Source organism: Columba livia, chromosome 1 (genome assembly GCF_036013475.1).
Source record: "Columba livia isolate bColLiv1 breed racing homer chromosome 1, bColLiv1.pat.W.v2, whole genome shotgun sequence".
Classification (NCBI taxonomy): Eukaryota; Metazoa; Chordata; class Aves; order Columbiformes; family Columbidae; genus Columba; species Columba livia.
Window position 1 is genome coordinate 75,442,560 of NC_088602.1, and position 18,349 is coordinate 75,460,908.

The 18,349-nt window shown below is 45.2% G+C and overlaps 1 protein-coding gene across 7 annotated transcripts in view; it reads right to left on the minus strand.

Annotated features, from left to right (window-relative positions):
• LSAMP (limbic system associated membrane protein) overlaps positions 1–18,349 on the minus strand; it is a 1,035,828-nt gene that overhangs the window by 104,829 nt on the left and 912,650 nt on the right. For all 7 annotated transcript variants that reach the window (XM_065063106.1, XM_065063121.1, XM_065063104.1 and 4 more), the window contains one exon: positions 13,922–14,047. In XM_065063106.1, the coding sequence (XP_064919178.1) occupies positions 13,922–14,047 (126 nt within the window). The remainder of the gene's footprint in view (positions 1–13,921; positions 14,048–18,349) is intronic.

Here is an 18,349-nt window from a genome sequence, read left to right on the forward strand (position 1 = left end):
GGATCTGCTAGTACATTACATATCAGATACAGGAATAAGGGAACATAAATACCAGCAAATCCCTTGTGACCACTTAGGTTCAACAACAGAAACAAGGACTTGGGCTCAGTGACTCAGCCAGCATTCACCTAGAGACAAGTGCAGCACGCCAGGGAGAGCGGAGGGCCCCAGAGGCTCTGCATAACTCAGCACCACTGTTTCTCTTTCTAAGGGGGTTATAAAACTCTTCTAGGGCTCAGGTGCAACCAAAGAGGGAGAGAACTAAAACTGAAGTAAAATGAACAATTAAATAATCCATTTCTGCTGAAGGTCTGTGCACACCGGGAACATTAGAGCTTTAGGAAGTCTGGGGTTGACTGAGCTGTGCCAGAGAACCACCATGCACGTATTCTGCTCTGTGCCTGGTGCTATTCCAGTCTCTTAATGTGACAATAAGCTCTGAGGGGTACTCCAAAGCAGCAGCGATGGGTACCATCCCAGCTGGGATGTGGGGCTGGGAGCACAGGAAGAGTGCAAAGCAATGGCCTCACCCTCAGAGTTGCCCAACAACAGGAAAGTGAGCTGCTGTCAAGACTTCTCATTTTTCACCAGCAGAACTTTACAACCCTTTTCCCCAACACCCCAAAAACACCCTAAGCTCAGAGATGTGTAACAGCTCTCCCTCTTGACAGGACCCAATGTGTTCGCACATCATTGCTCCATGCAGCTGGATGGGTTAGATGTATGCCATGGCACATTACCAAGATGACTTCCCTCTGAGTACAAGACCAAGTGGCGCAAAGGAGGGAGTCCAACCATTCCTGACATGGTAGAAACTCAATCTTATGTAGTGAGGAGGACTTGGGACATTCAGTCTCAAGCTTTAGAGACTGGTGAAACATGCTTACTTCTAAACACATTCACGATTCCCAGACTGTCAGGAGAAAACCAGACAAGGGGCAACCCTTGGCTGCTTTTAAAACATTTCTACATTGATTCCTCCTTGAGATACAAAGCAGCGAGTGAGATGAAATCTCCTCTTACTCAAGCCTTATTTTTCATAATTATGCATCTTTAGTGTTTCATAACGACCAATTTAATCACTTTTGCCGTTTAGAGGGCTATAACAGCCAATCATGGTAATGGGCTTGGTATTTGGTAGGAACCATTTAACGCCCAAGAGCCCTTGTTCTGAGCCACTTGATGCCACTTAAGTTTGACAGACAGACTCTCATTAGCACAAGTTGCAAAACCTCTCAGATGAAGCTCATTTCTTTTAAACAAACTCTGCTCAGTGATCCCCAAAGCCTCTGAGTGAGGAAATTTTTAGCTCACTTCAGATCCTTGCAGGTCTGTGGAAATTAATCAGCATATTTCCCTGTGCCAGGGGCTTTCTATGAAATTCTCTATCTTTCCTTCTTGCAGTTGTTCTCTCACACCTTGAACGTAAGCTCTACTCCTCTGTGGCTGGCTGGTGCCTGTCTCCTGGAGGGCCACCTGGGGTGGTGTGACCTTTCCTTTTCACACACAACCCCCTTGATGAGCTTCTGCTCCATGCTGACCAGCTTGCACCTGCCTCTAAGGGACAGCTTTCACAAAGCAATTGTTTCTTGCTGGGGACAACCAAATACACATTCAGAAATCTTTAAAAATATCTACAGATCTCTGTCTGCTCTTAAAGCCACTGCCCTTGCCTTTTCCATTCCAGCTACCACATCCACTCTTTGGATAGTGATCCACAATGCAAAAAATAAAGCTCAGGGCATCTGAACTGCTTTAGATGCTCACAAACAGACGTGCAAGCCTGCACCCCAACTTACATGATGCCCAACAGACTTGATGACACTCGTAAGTCCAAGAATGCTGGATATTTGCTTCAAATGCAACCAAGCAGGTCTCCCTACATGGTTGCAAGGATGAGTGGTGGGATAGCAGGGGGTGCTGCAGGTTGTGTTTGCCAGACACAGGGACAGAGGCTTGTGAGAAATCTAAGACTATAGTAGTAAGGGCATGCAAAAAAAGGACAGAGTTTTTTACTTCAGGACTTCCATAGCAGAAGGGATGGCTTCCCCTCAAAAGACTTTGTGTTCAATGGGATAGCTAACGACTCAGCATTACTATCAAGGAAGAATGTCAGATCTACAATGTGTGGCTTAAACACATTCGATCTGTTCACTTCTGCAATGTTCTCCAAGAACAGATTTGCCCTTTACATTATCTCTCTTTCCTACTATATCACCATGATTGTACATGCAATGAGAGTGAAAGCTGTAAATGTAGGAGCGCTAAATGAAAAACACATCAATACATGAACAGTTACCTCCTGGCTGACAGAAAAAAGGCATGTTTTGTGGCACAGTCTGATGGGACGGGTAACACCTCGCCCCGTAAATAGTCTGAATAGTTCAGTAAAGCAACTAGGTAAAAAAAACCACAACAATATGGTGAGCTAAAGGAGTCGAAATAAGTCCTTAGAAAGGAAAGCCCCATACTCAACAATTCTTGCAGCTCATATCAACATCTTCCATGCCTACTGCTTTCTGACACATGAAATGGTGACCTGAGAGAATGGGTGGTGGGTTGCTCTGTATCTAAACAGTCTAAATGGACACTGTATCTAAACCACTGTGTTTGGTTCAGCTACAACTAATGCAGTATTCTCAGTGCCGTAATTAAAATGGACTCTGTGTTTCATCAGGCGCACACAGACAAAAGCAAAATATCACGAGACACTGTGTGCACCTGTCCAAAGCTGAAGAGAGCATTAAGCAATGTTATGATATATTACTTGAGAAATAGCCCAATGCCCCTTAATTAGAGGCTGCCTGCTAAGGTACACTCAGCAGGAGAAGAGTTAAGGTTGCATTTGTAACCTTAAATCTCACCTTACCTGGCTTGTGAGTGCTTAACTGTGCAACTTTAATGTGTTCTTATCAGAGCATTTTTATTGAGCCATTATTAACATCAGTCAGATACAATCTAGCATTTCCCAGATCCCCCTCCTCCTCAGCCGCTACCTGAGCCACATATAACACGAGAATCAAAGGAAGCATTTAACTCAACCTCTGCTATCGTTCTCCAGACACCCAGTGCCACTAATTCCCTAGCAGCTTCCTTAAACGGGAATACAGCTTTGGTTGCTATCTTGCATGCCCTCGGCCAGCCTGCACGCTGAAGGAAATCCTCTACTGATAATTAATAAGTTCCCTAGACACTGGCTGCTCATTAATCTATTATTTTACTCCTCTAATTACTTTTGTCTGTTCAAGTTAACAGTCTCCTTCTCTCATCTTCCCTGAGTCTCACACAGGAGACGCTGCATGGAAAATGTGACTTTTCATTGTCCCCAGGTCCCTTCCAGCCTCTGCTGTGTGCATGGACTTGGAGACCCATTCTGGCATTCCCTGAGGCACAAGCCGGCCTCTCACATGGAGCGATTTGCCTCCCCACTTGCCTGTATTTCACCCAAGTTACGGTACATGCAGCTCTAGGCTTGTGAGCTGTGGCTTGCTGAAAGAACTTCTAAGGGAATGTGGACTTTCCATCTCCACCTGTGTCATACCCTGGAAAGCTCCCAAGAGCTACAAGGAATCCTCTTCACAGCAGTCGAGTGACTGTAGATGTTCCCGCAGGAAATGGGGACATTTACAATTTCAGAGTGCAAGGACCATCTATCCATATATGCCCTGACTTCCTTTTACAATAGCAGCCTTTACCAAAGACTAACAGTCAGCACAAATTAACTTTAAGCCCCTTAGGCAGAAGCGGAGACAGAAGCAGGAACCAATTATTTATTTGCTTGGAAGATGCCCAAGTACAGCAGAGATAAATGCAGTAGATAGAAGTCAGTATGTCAGAGAAAGGCTGGAATTGCAAAGTTTGGAGCCTGATCTGAGTTTCTGCAGTTCAGGGAATTTCTCAAATTTTGTCTCTTAACATGACTGACACTAAAAATACTTATTCTCTACCCCTGTCATGCAGCTGTAGTTTAGGCTGTACAGACAGGCTTTGAACAGCTGTACAGATTCATGCCCCACAGTCAAAGGATGGCAGGTACAGTATGACTCAGGTTACTGTCTCTCTTTTCCTCTGCTTTTATTTTTCATGCTTACTGTTATGTTTCACAATTCCACCATTAAGTAAATGCAAGCCTTTGAGGTTGGTGCATAAGGCATCAAAAAGCTTACCTATGCAGCAAAGTGCATGCACAGATACAAGCATGGTGAACATAAAAATGAACACATAATGAAATGCTCACAAATAACGCATGCAGCAGTGTGCATCTGCATACTCATGTGGCTTTTACAGACCTACCAGCTGCACAGCCAGTAAGGTTGGTAGTAATGACACATGCTGACCATCACGGTACATATACTAAGATGACCCTGCCAGCCATTCTCAGTCATGCTTGTGCAACAGAGCACTGACCTGCAGGCATCCCTATGAGGAGCCTACGGACCCCCTGAGAGGCCTCATTGCTCTTGCCTCTGCCTACCCCAACTGCGGCCAGCTCATGTCCCACTTATGTGCCATTTCGTGGCACATAAGCAGGGACAAGGTGTGGGCTCTATGAGCTGCCCAATAAAGTTTGCCATGGATATGGTCCTGTCCTCATTCCATGACCTTTCCATTCTGCCATGGCCCTCAGCCCATATGACAACTGAACTCTCTCATGATCAATGCCTTTCCCAGGCCATCATTACCTGCATTACACTTTTCTTGCTGGCAGCCTGTGCTGATCCTTTGGCAGGACAGGCTCACCCTTCAAATGGCTCAAGTCACCCCAAACTGGGCATGAGTTTCCAAGGCTGCATCAGGTGCTCCCTTGGATGAGTTTGCACTCACCAGCCCCTCCCAGCCTCTCTGCTGCTGTCTGCTTTGCTCCTGTGCCGCAGGAACACTGCGGTGGGCGCTCGATGCACGTTTACGAGAAAGAATGATTTGTTCAGCCAGTGCATGAAAAAGTACCGAGTAGATGAGAAGAGTCATATTTTTCATGTGCTGTTCAGAGAGAAAGAAAAAGTAACTGCACAAGAAATAAGAACAACACTTCTGAATGTGCATCTCCTAAAATAAAAAAATAAAAAAAATCCCTGAATCATGTTTTCAGGCTCTCATGCTTTCCTTCACTCAAGAAAGAGAGGGATGGTCTGAAAACACATTTCCGAAATGCTCATAAAGGAGGCTGAGGAAGGAAAAAGAGCCCAAACGTTCACATCACCAGGGTCTGCTGTAGCCTCACATTACCAAAACAGCTCACTGCCTTCAGCTGGGAGACTCCCACTTCCACTGACTGTATTCAGACCTGGTAGAAAAGCTCCACACCACAGGAAGCTGAACGACACCTTGCCTTGCTGTGGTCATCACGGCGAGTACATTGGGGATGTCTTGCCCCAGGAGCTGGCTTTTTCTTTGCTCTGGGTCTACCTCTGTACAGGAGATTCTTGCAAATCATGTTTTCCTTCTTCCTCCTCCCTGCACCCCACTCCATTCTCCCTCTCTCTCTCATTATTTTCCAGCTATTGGAAGAGCTGGGATATATAAGCCAAGCGGCTTCATCAGTGGAACTGGTGTGGGGGTGGAGGCAGAGGCAAGAGACAGTCAGATGGCTGTGTGGGAGAAGCTAGAAGGGGTGAAGGCTTTGGGGTTGTACAGGAAACTCCCTCCAGACATCACTGTCCTGGCAGGATCTGCATGCTGCAGTGGATGCTGTCATCCATGCTCGCTGGGGTCCTCAGATGAGAGGAGACAGTAGCTCTGGCTCCAGTGCAGAATATATCAGGCAGTGAAGGTAATGCAACCATTGAGATCAGTTGAAGCCACACAACAGCACAGTAACAAAAATGGTGAGGTCTCTCTCTTTAAATGAAAAAAAAAAAGCAGGGAACAGCTATAAGCTACTACTTTAACTTTCCCCTTTTATTGGCATGCCTCTTTCCTACTGTGAAGAGAGAGTGAGAAATATGCTTGCCTAAAGTGAAAGTACTTATAGATTACAGCTACAAGGGGAAAAAATGCAGCCTTTCCGTTTTATTCTTACAGATAGCTTTCTTAAAGATGTTTGAATTGAAAGTATTAAATTTAAAATGCTGTGAATTTTTTCTCTCTTTAATTCACACTCAACCTCTCTGTATCTTTACAAGCACATTTAAATTTTCAGATGTGAACCACAGCCGTAAACACAGAGCTGCCAGTGGGGAATACAATCTCCAGATGGCAGGGGAAATGGGAGCCAGTCCTAAAATAACAGCCCTTCGCACCTGTGAACCCAGAGATGCCCCATCACCAAACAACTAGCTCCAACCACAAGAGACCCAAAGCAGACTCCTTAGTTCGGATCACTAGGGGGAGACACGGTAACACACACACTGTCAGTGTCTTGCACTCAATAGTTCTCTCCAATTTGTTTTGCTGTACTTGACTTCACATAGGTAGGATACAAGAGTGCTCGATGGCAGGTTTGGAGCACAAGGAAGGCTGGTAGGGAAGAAGGGCAAGATAAACAGCATCTACCACACTAGGCAGGGTAGGCAGCAGATCTTTCCTCTTTTAGTCCCAGCCATAACAGGACAACAAAAGTCCTTTGATTTCAATGGGTTTGTGCTGGTGGGAATGATGGAGAATTTGGTGAGGTTCATTGATTTGCTGCTGAGATGCTACTTATGGTATTGCATGGCAATTCCTTGATCTGTCATCATTAATTATGCAAGATTTTGAACTCTCATTTTCTTGGGTGCTCAGTTTTCCCTCCCAGCTGCATCAAGACCGGCTCATGGAAGGAGGGAGAGAAAGAAGCAGCTGGTTGTTACTGAATGTTCCTACTAACCAGGAACATTTCCACTGAGAGGCACTAGCCTTGAGGGTAGAGATAGTGACTGTACACACTGCGCAAACAGCAATATTACAGCATGCAATCAACTAGAAAAAAGCTGCTCTTCTGTAGGTGGATTAAAGTTTTCATATGGACACAAACCAGCTCAGTCTTTAAAATGCCATGGAAAAGACTCCAACATGGTGGCTGACTATAAGTGGCACCCATCTGGGAGAAGAAAAAATGGAGCCGACTTCCCCAGACTCGCAGCTTGCTGTAAAGAACAGCATTTATACGTCGCAGGAAAGCCACTAACGTGGTACACAATTGCCACATCTTCCCAACAACAGGGCAGAGATGGAGCAGCCAAGCACTGACAAGAAGACTCCAGATGTTCCCCTCTGACCACAGCTGAAGGCAGCAGGGCAAGCTCCCTCCTTACAGCAGATTTATTCACCTGTTGCCCAGAAATGCCAAAATATTTATGAGGCCTTGCTGTCCCTCTTTGCCATGGGACAGGAGAGAGAAACCAAAGATGTTAAGAAATTGAATGTTTCATGCATCGACAGTACTGACACAGCATCACAGACCACAGGAACCAAATGGGGCACCACTACAATAGGAAGAATCTCTATGAAATGTGTGTGTCTCTCTGGGCACAGAAGGAAGAAATGAAAACTCTCCAGTGTGCTGGGAGAGAGGACATTCAGGACTTAAGTTTATTAGTGGTGAGGATGGGGACAGGGGCCTCCTGCTTGTGTGCTATGCACTAAGAAGAGGGGACTTCTAAGAAAGTAAAAGATGTGGAGCAAGGGCAAGAGGGAAGCAAACAGAGGCTGAAACAACTTTGGATGCCTTCTGAAGAAGCCCTGAAAATGTTGAAACTTTAGCTTGTTTCCCAGGTTCTTTGTGAGTCAACATACTTATTTTCTTTTTTTTTGTTTTCCCCCTCTCCTATAATGTTTGATAAGATGAAGACTAGACAAAGAAAGAAAAAGACATCTCAGAAAGCATCCTAAAACAAACAGGGAGTGTAGGGAGTGTGTAAGACACAAAGTGAGAGACCTCTGTTGAAGACAAGACCACATTTTTTTTGCCAGATAGCATTTTGAGGATGCAAGAAAAAAAAAGGGGGGAGGAAAAAGAGACCTAGTTAAAAATCATCAGTTGCCCTCCAACATCCTAAAACCCAGGGTCAAACAAAATCCTTAAATTTCCTGATCAGGCAAAAGCAGTTAGAGGGGGAGAAGGTTGTGACATGAGAAGCACTGAAACAGTAACACCACAAAAAAACCCATCAAACCCAAACCGAACCAAAATCCTCCAGAACAACACTTTTCTTCACAACTGTTTTACTGAGGTTTTAAGAGTGCAGCAGAGAGGTGGGCTAAATCCAAATGGTTTAGATTACCAGAAAATCCCATTCTCACTCATCACTACCTAGTGCCTACAGGGCTGACTTGTGGTGATTATGGCAGAGGGTTTTCTGCTTGTTATCTTCTTTAGGAATAAACTGGCTCTCCTGTGCAACACAAAGTGCAGGAGCAAGGTTTTGGGCTTGGACAGCAATGAGAGGCAAATAAACATGAGACATAAAGATCAAAGTCGCCCATGTGAACCACATGGTCATCTTGAACCTCATTCCTTCAGAGAGCTCTCTGCTTCCCTCATGTTCAGTGTTCAGCCCTACAAGGAAACTGGCAAGCACTGAAGGAAGATACATGAGTGAGCGGGGGTGTGAGATAATCTGTCTCTTTCAGTTTATGTCTCATCCTGATCTCTAGTAATTGAGCCCCAAAGCATGGAGTTTAACATTCTTTTCAATGTTTTTGTTGTGAATAACAAGAATATCCAGATTTGTTCACATTATCCTCAGGAACACACAAACTGTTTGAGTCTTGCCAAGTTCTCGTCTTTAAATAACTTTCCATGGCAATGAGTTCTACAGCTGTTTATAAACATATTATATGTATAGTGTCTCAATTACACAGCCCATCCAGGCACTTTTTGGTATTCTCTGTCCCTTCCAAACTTCCCAGGCTGTGGCAAATTCTCTAAGACTCAATGAGAATTTCTAGCACCCTCTAGGGAGAATCAGACTGGCATATTTGACAAGCCTTCACATCTCCTTTCATTTTATGCTGTGACATGAAACTTGGGTGTTGCAATCAATACTTATCTGCTTTGCTCTAGACTGGTTTTTATGCTGTGATTACCACTGTAATAACTAAGCTCCTTTCTGAGCCAAAGTGGGTATCTTTAGACTGTCAGGTGGAATTTGGGAGAATCCAGATTGTTCTTTCTCTATCAAACAGCCTTGCTGGGCTAAGGCTGGGGAAGTTGGATTGGGAATGAGAAACGTGGCAGTTTTATACAAGTTTCAAACTCTGTAACTGCTCTAGAACTGGATTGTTTGCTCCTCAGCTGGTTATGCACAACCAGTAAAAGCCACAATTGTTTGACCTTGAGCTGAGCCCCCTAGGGATCCACATAGCTTTGTTTCCCTGCCACAGCCTCTCGGGCTGCCACCACAGATGGATACCAATCTGCTGGCACATGCCACAGTGCCCAAGAGCAAGGCCCTTGGGGAGGTCTCAGCCACCCATGCCTTGTGGGAAAGGAGCAGAAACATGAATAGGACTGTTTCTGCTAACCTGAGTACAAGCTCCTCAGGACAGGAGCTGCCTTTTCATTCTGTGTTGCTCTGCCCATCCCAGACAACAGGCTTGGCAGCGAGATCTCTGGTAATGCAAAGACCTCACAACGACTGCCCATGTTCATATTGTCGCTAACCCAATTCGTGAGGGAGCACTTTTTAGGGCTTCCATTGAGAGGGAGTGTGTTGATAATAATACGAACATGCATGAATCTTTATTTTTCCCAGGTAGCTCTTTTTCAGTCAACCGGGTACTGAGCATGGGTCTGAATAACATGGAGAGACGAGGAATGATAAATGTTAAAGCCTCTGGACTGTAATCTCAGCATCTTATGGGTAGGAAAAAGACGCTTTAGCCTGAATAAATAAACATCAAGAAAGATGTGAAGTAAAACTAAGATGTGCTCAAAAGCAGGCACTGTCTACCATCTCTAAACTATCTTACTGGATTATTTTCTTGGCTGCGTTAGTTGTTATCTTGGTGCATGGTACAGGGAAAACAGAGTACCTGCTAACATAACTAGCCATAGATGGGTAGGCTGCCTGTGGCAGCACACACAGAACATGTCTGCATGATAAATGATACATGGCCCTGTGCTGGGACCTTGTCCAGGCTGTGGTGCAACTACTGGAATCTGACTGGGCTACATTCAGTAAAGAAAAATAATTATATTTTTGCCATGGATCATGGAGGCTATGAGATAATATTAAGGAGAAGAAAACAACAGGATAACACCCACTCCTCATACAAATTCGCAGAGGGGAAAATTTGGGTTTTGTCCCTTTCAAGAGATGGGAGACTATAGCATATCCCCTAGTGAAAGATTTCTAATGCTGACAAGCGCCAACTTGTCTGTGTAGGAAATCATCAATACTCATCTCCACTCTAACTGAACAAAGCACAGTTTCCTGACAAATCCAGTTCAGAGAGCTGCTACAGTCTTTTCCATGGTTTACCATCGCAAACTGGGATGGCAAAAGTCATAGGGCACGGCAGGCTTAACAAGCCCGCAGCCGTGTCGTGAGTGACAGAAAGGGGAATGGACTCTGAGCAGGGAGGTGCTGGCCTGTTGCTGGAAGCTGTATGTCGGAGATCTCATGAGAGCTCTGATGGCTAGAGGAGGAGACCTAATGAAACTGTTTGTGCTCCCAGGCAATGCCTATTAAACTATCCACAACTAGTTAGACCAGGTTGCCACTGTCCTACAGCGTAACAGACTGTTGGATAAGGAAGAAAAGGGTCTGGCTGATTCTCTCCATCTGCTCTATCAAAACCCAATCAGTCAATCATCTGAAGAGGAATGAGAGTAGAGAGCAAGAACTTGCATTGTTCCAAGGAATTTCATCCCTGCTTTCATTAAATTAAAGCTGATCTGTATTGTTATTTGCTATCAGAATTATTAAAGTATTTTTCCCTTTACCTGCCTTCCTCCCAAGTGTTACCACTACAGTCAACAACCACAGCCACACTTTAGCTGTCACACAAGGTAAGGAGAGGGGGTTTTTCCTATGGGTTGCTTCAGGGCTTTGAGAATTATAGTTGATATGAGAAAAACACCTAATTCAATTGCTTACTGAAGTATCAGCAAAGGAAGCAATATAGCATTTTATAAAGCAATTTTTTAAACTTCCCAGATAGGCAGATGAGTGGGTTATGATCACTCCTGAGGCCCAGCAGCATTTAAATGAACTATCACATGCATCTCTGCCTTCTTTGCATAAGTAGCGATACCGCTTTCCCTTTGCATTTGTATCTTCTACTTCCCAGCCAACAAGAAATAAATCATTTCTATGGTCCTAACTCAGGTAATTAGCCAACAAACACTATTGATGAGTCAATGAATGAAAGAAATGGCAGACAAATTCACTAATGAACTCCTTGAGGAGACTGAACAAAGAAAAAGTAATTTGGCCCTCTCACCCCCCAACGCTGGTTTAATTTCACAACCTGTCCATTCAAAACCTCCTACACAAGCTCAATAATGCTTGTTCTTCCAGTTCTGCAGTCACGAGTTTAACCATGAAAAAATCCAAGGAGAGAGATATATTTTAGAAACCTTTACAATGATCTAAAATAGCTCTTTGATGCATAGCAGATGTCTTCAAAACTAGCATAAAGGGAGCCAAAATGCCTTACAGTTCTGGAAAACGGAGATTCCAAGATAAGACATGTTTCTAACTGCAACAGCTCTGGAATAGATTTGGAATTTATATTAACTGTCAACCTCAAGGAAAACATGTAAAAGAAGCCCTTCTGTCCCCCATTTTGGGACAAGTGCCTTATTGGGCTACATGCTGCTTAAAGACTCGATGCCTGCCTGAAAGCAGCTCCTCTGTGCCTGTAAAAGATAACAGATGGGTTGAGATGGGGAAAAAGAGAGAGAACAGCAAGCAGTGAGACATGGAGGTGACAGACGGGGGACTGCCTGCTCTTCAGCCCTGGCTCTACTCAGTTAGGAAGAGGATGCTTGGCAAGCTTCACTGAAGAGGGAAGGACTGAGGATGGATTGGAAAGGGGTCACTGAGATGGCTAACAAGGCAACAACTCTGAGACACACAGCACAGGAGAAAAAGTGTGAAAAGCATGCTGGAAAACTGAACAACAGACCAAGAAAAACTGACCCTGGAGTCAAAGTGGGAATGGGATTTCCCAGTTCTGTTGCACACCAAACGGGACAGCCAGAATGAAGATTTGCTCTGAGGAGCCTTTTTAAAAGGAAGAAAAAGAAATCTGTGCCTGATACAACAGAGTAGGCAGTACAAGTGGAAAAAACCCACAGAGCATAAACATGCAGCCAAAGTGATGAGTCAGGACAAGAATCTTCTTATTACTGCTCTGAACGATGCATGTCAAGTGTACCAGGCCTTAGTTTTCATGAAGATTTAAGCTAGTTTCCTTGTAATGCCCTTAACTTGAACAATGTTAGGCTGTGCTCACAGAATAGCTAGGGAATGTTTCCTACCTGAATACAACAAAGAGTTAGATGGAAGACTGAAAGATTGATGCAGCAGTAAGATGGAAGGTTTCACATGAAATAAATCTTAAAAGCAGAAATACCAGAGCTAGAAGATTCTATATACATAATTAAAGGTGAAAAAAATAGGTTCTGTTTCCCTATATATGCAAAAGGCAGGCTCATGCTTAATACTGAAAACAGCAGAAGAGGAAAGTCAGGTAGTGACAACGATACCAGAGGAGCAGTGTTCCCCTCATCAGCTCTGCTCCTCCCACTTCTTCCCAGCAGTCTTTCCCCATCTTCTTTTTTTTTGGTATTGCAAGAAACGTGCCAGAAATACAAACTGCAAATCTGGCTTTCATGCATATGAATGCTCAAGAGGACTTTGGTTTGGCTGAAGGGATGAGACAGGAAATCTGAGTAACCCGAATCTGAACTACAGGCCCAAGATCCAGAGGCTTCTGGATGCAGCTCTTGGATTGAGCTCTGTTCTGATGTATCTTTCTGCTTTTCTCTTTCCAACATTCTTTCTGCAATGCTCTGCCTTTCCCTGGCTGCTGAATTGCAGTAGATCACTTAACTATCTGTAGCAAATGCAGAAAGCTTGTACTCTGCCTACTTCAAACCCTCTTTAACCTTTTGCATATATGGGAGTATCACAGAAGACTATTCATATGGAGCTAATTGGTGCTTTCCCCACTCATTCCAGATGAAATAATATGTGGTGGCAAAAGAAATCAGGTAAAGAATTCTTCTCTACTCAAAGAGCATGATACAGAGGAAGAGAAATCTACCTCTTCTTCCCATCCTACTGATAAATCTTCAGGGGGTGAAGATTTCCTTGCAACTCAAGCTGCTAACGCCATGGAGTCTGACTACTGAAAGGATATTCTTTCCAAGCTTGACACATCCTTGAGCATGGAAAGTACAGTTAGATAGCAGAATAAAGCTGGTGAGTTCTCCTCTACTCTGTCTCCAACCTGCTTTTCAGTCAGCGGGCAGATCAAATGCCTTCTTTACTCACCTCACAAGTCACAGTAAGACCATCTGCTCAAGTCAAGAGTAATACGAAATTGTCTGTGGCACTGTTTGCCTCTCCCTTTTAAGGAAAATTGGTGGGAAGCAAATTCTGTGGTTTTCAGAAAGAACCTCTTCTATGTAATACCTAAACAGAAATCCTCTACCCTCTCTCTGGCACCAGCAGTGTTTTGTCTCCATGTTGTACATTACCAGCAGTAGAGACTGGGGCAACTAGATGAAGACCAAAGCTAAAAAGAATTACAGGTCCAATTCTGTAGAGCATCTAATGAAGTAATTTCATTTGCCTGCTCAGACAACCTGGTTATTATGCCTGGGAAATCACACTGCAAAACAAGCTTGCAGGGCATTTAAGATTCTTGCCACTTTTTTACAGCTGTCTGTATTACTATTGAAATTTTCTATTGATGTTGGAAGATAAGCAAGCTACTGTACAGTTCACAAATCATCAGCATAGTCAAGTCCAGTTGGGTCTCTTACCTGTTGGAGTGAGGTGCCTCCAGGTGATAACAGGCTCAGGACGCCCATTTGCCATGCAAACCAGGGTCACGTTGCTGCCCTCATTCACGGTGATGTCCGAGGAGATATTGGAGATCTTTGGTGGAACTGTGGAGACAAAAGAAAGTTGGACCTCATTACCCATATTTCTGGAAGGTGAACTGTCTGACTTGTTAACATACTCACCTATTAACCAGAGGTAACTGCAGACTGCTCTCACAGGCTGCCCTCCTCATTTCTACCTGGCTTTCTGAAATTATACCAGAATAATATGTACTTCTGCGTCAAGGATCTGCAGGTAGAAATGGGCTTTGCTGCAACTGCGATGCTTTATGTTTAGACAGGTTTGGGGACATTCATAAAATAACCTCTAAGAACTTGCCTCACTGGTCCAAGGCTATATGGAAGGAGTCGGCAGGCTTAAAGCACTGTCCCCATTAATTTTTACACTCCCAACAGGCCCAGACACAGTTCTACATCCTCCTGCAGGGAGCCAGGCCTCAAGGTACTGGCTCATGAGGGTGTACTAGTTATTGCCACCTCCCACAGGCAGATAGAACCCATGTTGCTAGGCAGGACCCTGCTCTCTTGCTCACACAACCAAACACTCAGCGGGAATTGAACGGGAGAGCTGCTAAGCTTATTTCTGTTGTGACTGCCATGACGAGGTGAGACGTGGGGGCACGCACCATAGCTAACAGGAATTAGCTGAGGGGAGGCACAATGGCGACAGCAGGAAGGTTTTTGCAACATCTTTCGGCCAAGAGGGATCCCCCATAGGGTGCCCACAGCAGGCAGCTTCTGGTTGAGGGCACCTCACACCCCACAGCACCAAAAGCATGGTAGGATCTGTAAAGATTCACAAGACCAGCCACGGCTTTCGCATTCAGGATCCTCAAAAGACCTTCCAAGCTAACTGAGTTCGTGTCACAGGAACGAAGTGACCACGCTGGAACCTGAACAGGTACGTGCAGGTATGGAGTGTGCCAGTGTAGCAGCCTTCAAGCAGACCAGGCTGTTGCAGTCTCTCCTCACTCACATCCATGTCTTGTTTCCACACTTCACACCCTGGAGGTGGTGAGGGAGTTTGACTAAAAAAGAATTTTCTAATTTTTTTTTTTTTTTTTAAATATTTTCAGCTTCCAAATTTGTGTGTAGTGAGGAATGAAACAACATAATTTTCTGCTTTGCTTACCACAGAGTAAACAGACAGCAGCCTCCCCTTCCCCCTCCTTGGCAGGAGTGGCTGATGGTCCTTTCGAGGCAAAGCTGCCTACGAGCTGGTGGCAAAAAGGAAATGAAGCCTGAAGAGAGCAACTCACCACTTCCGGCTGTGTTGCTGGATTCATAGGAATATTGCTTACAACACACAGCTCAATAGCTCCTCTCTGTAGGCCCCAAAGTCATGGACAATGCTTCAGTACCTATGACCATGGGATCCCCTCAGAGGAACATGGGTTCCTGAGCAGGAACAGGACCTTTTGAACAAAATGGGGCAGGCATGTCTTTGCTGACAGGTTCACTCACCTAGGCAAGGAGGAATTTAAGCTAGGCACATTGGGGAAGGACTGCTATAATCTGGGGAGAAGTGAGAGCACAGAAGGCAGCGAGGAAGCAGCTGGGGTGCAACACAACAGGGAAGGCTTTTGCACTCCCCTTGTGAAAGTAGGACAGCTGCGGTCCCATCTCAAAATGCCTGTGCATCAATGCAAGTATCAGGGTGAAAAAAACAGAAGGAATTGGATGTTCACACAGATTTGCAGTGCTGTAAATCCACTGGGACGACAGAGCTGTGGTGGGGCAGCTCTCAGGACTGGCAGTGCTGTGCAGGATGGACGCAGGCTTTTCAGGAGAGACGGGCTGGTAAGGTGAGGAAATGAGGTGTGCTCCCTGCAAAGGAATGGCTGGAGCACACCCAGCTCTGGGCGGTGAACTAGCTGGGATCTTTGTTGTAAGGATCAGAGGATGTCACAGTGTCACCCTGTTGGCTGGTGTCTGCTACCAACCACTTGATTAAGAAGAGGGAGTGGACAAAGAACTGGTTTAGACAGATAGAAGAAACCTCACAATGACAGTCCCTGGTGAGGGACTTGAGCCACCCTGATATTTGCTGGAAGGGTGAGAGTGCTGGGCTCAAGCAGTCCAGGAGATGCAGGGGTCCCACTGGTTCAGCATGAGTTAGCAGTATGCCCTTGCAGCAAAGACCAAGCATCCTGGGTTGTATTAGCAAGAGTGTAGCCCTGTAAGTGAAGGGAAGTGAATATATCCCTTTATATGTTGCTCATTAGACAGCATCTGAAGCATTACATCAGTTTTGGGCTCCCCAGTACAAGATCGCCATTGACATACTGAAGTAAGTCCACTGGAATGCTCCCAAGATGGTTAGAGCATGGGACATAAAAAGAGAACCTGAGAGCTGGATCTGTTCAGCCTGGAGAAGGCTGAGGGGACATTTTATTGCTGTCTTCAGATAGCTAGTGAGAAGGTGCAGAGAAGAAAGAGGCAAGCATTTCTCAGAGGTGCATAGGGAACAGCAAAAGCCAGCAGACATGAGCTGCAATGTGGGGAAGATTCTGACTCAAAAGGAGGAAAAAGCTTTTACTTTTGGGAGATCAAAGACAGGAACAGGCTCCCCAGAGAGGTGGTGGAATCTCCACCTCTGGATATATGCAAAACTCACCTGGATGAGGCCCTCAGCAACCTGATCTAATTGGCATCAGGAAGGAAGGAGAAGGGACCTTGGAAGCTGGTTTGCTCTTCAAGAGCAAATTGATGGCTGATCAGCTTATGGTGAAGGAACCAAAGCAAGGCGTGTTGAGGGAATGGTTGACCACACCAGGATCCTTTTCCTTAGAGAGATGGAATTTCAGAGGTGGGACACCTCCCTGGCAGCACAATAGTGGGTAAAGCAAAGCACAGCAGAAAATCAACCCCTTCCTCTCAAAGCAAAATCCCCCGACAAAAACAAGCCCTGCTATATTTTGCATTGGTGATTCACTGCAAGCCATTGACAATGTGTCTGTATATGTAGAAAGAGGTAGGAGGCAACAGAACAAAACAAAATAAGCATTGTTGGAAAACTCTGATGTTGTCAAATAATTTGAGCCCACCATATCAAGGGGTACATAACAGTTTCACTGACTACGGATCCATTTATTTTGTGCTTTCTCCCTCTTTACCACACACCCATTCAGCACACCAAATGCCTGGCAGTACAAAACAACAATCACACAGTGGTCTTGGAAAGTAAGAAAATACCTTTGCCACACAATACCCCGAGACTGCATAAAGGGCAGTGACAAGGAAATACCCAAGCTGGGAAACTAAATACCCTGCCTCCTCCAAGAAACGCTTTGTGGCTTCACATTTCATGGCACATCAAAGCAGAGAGGCAACTTGCAGCATCACACTGAGATCGGTTCAGCACTGAGTTGGCAGGACTCAGAAGCACTTTCTCCTCGTCCTTTCTGTCCCACTGGAAGAGGGAAGTCCCCTGTCTCATGGCTCAGACCCATTGCTACAGCCAGCAGGGTGGCAGGCTGGGAGAGCCCTCCAAGTTCTGGTGCAGAAATCCAAACTGCTACTCTTAGTACAGGGAACAAAGCAACTCGGAGGGCCACCTCAGTCCTGCAGCAGCACAACTACCTGTAGTACATGCTGTGTTTCAGGTCTGAGACCAACACAAATTGGAGAGGACAGAGGGGCTTAGTCTGGGAAGGAACAACAGAGGCTACTATTTCTTTAAGAGTTGTGTCTCAGCTGCTCTATCTGAGGACACAAGGACAGTCACTTCAGAGCGTTCTCAGCAGAGCTTCTCCACGGTGTGTTGGCAAACATGGGTAAGCAGAGCCCAGGAGAAAAAAACGTGGCTAGACCACATTTTGGAGAACCTCAAGGGCTTAACATTTGCATCAGGAAAAAAAAAGGTATGGAACCAACTGAGAGGGAGTAAGCTCAAGCAGGACTAGCAGATGGAGCTGTAGGCCAGTCCAAGGTCCTAGCAGAGCAGTGCAATGCCAGCCAAAATGATTGAAGAGAGACCAGTGAAAGCCACTACGGGGCACCATCAGCAGAGTTGCAGTTAAGACATGTGTACCCCACCACTTTCCAAAGCCGTCAAGTCATTTTAGTTTGCAGAGGATCAAGCAAACCCAGCAATACAAACAGATTTGACCATGCCGAACAAACACCCAAGAGGAGAAACATGTGTCCAGATGGTCATATCTGGCTTGCCAGTTTCAGATGAGGGAGAAAAGGGTATCCAAGGCTGAAATCCTGTTAGGAGTATAGTGGCTCATTCCTTCCAGCTGCCACTTGGGTCAAATGGCAAGGAAGGCTGAGAGGAGAGGGAATAGGGTAGGAAGTGATGTCCCTGTAAATTTAAAACCTGGTTTGGCTTCGTCTACCAAA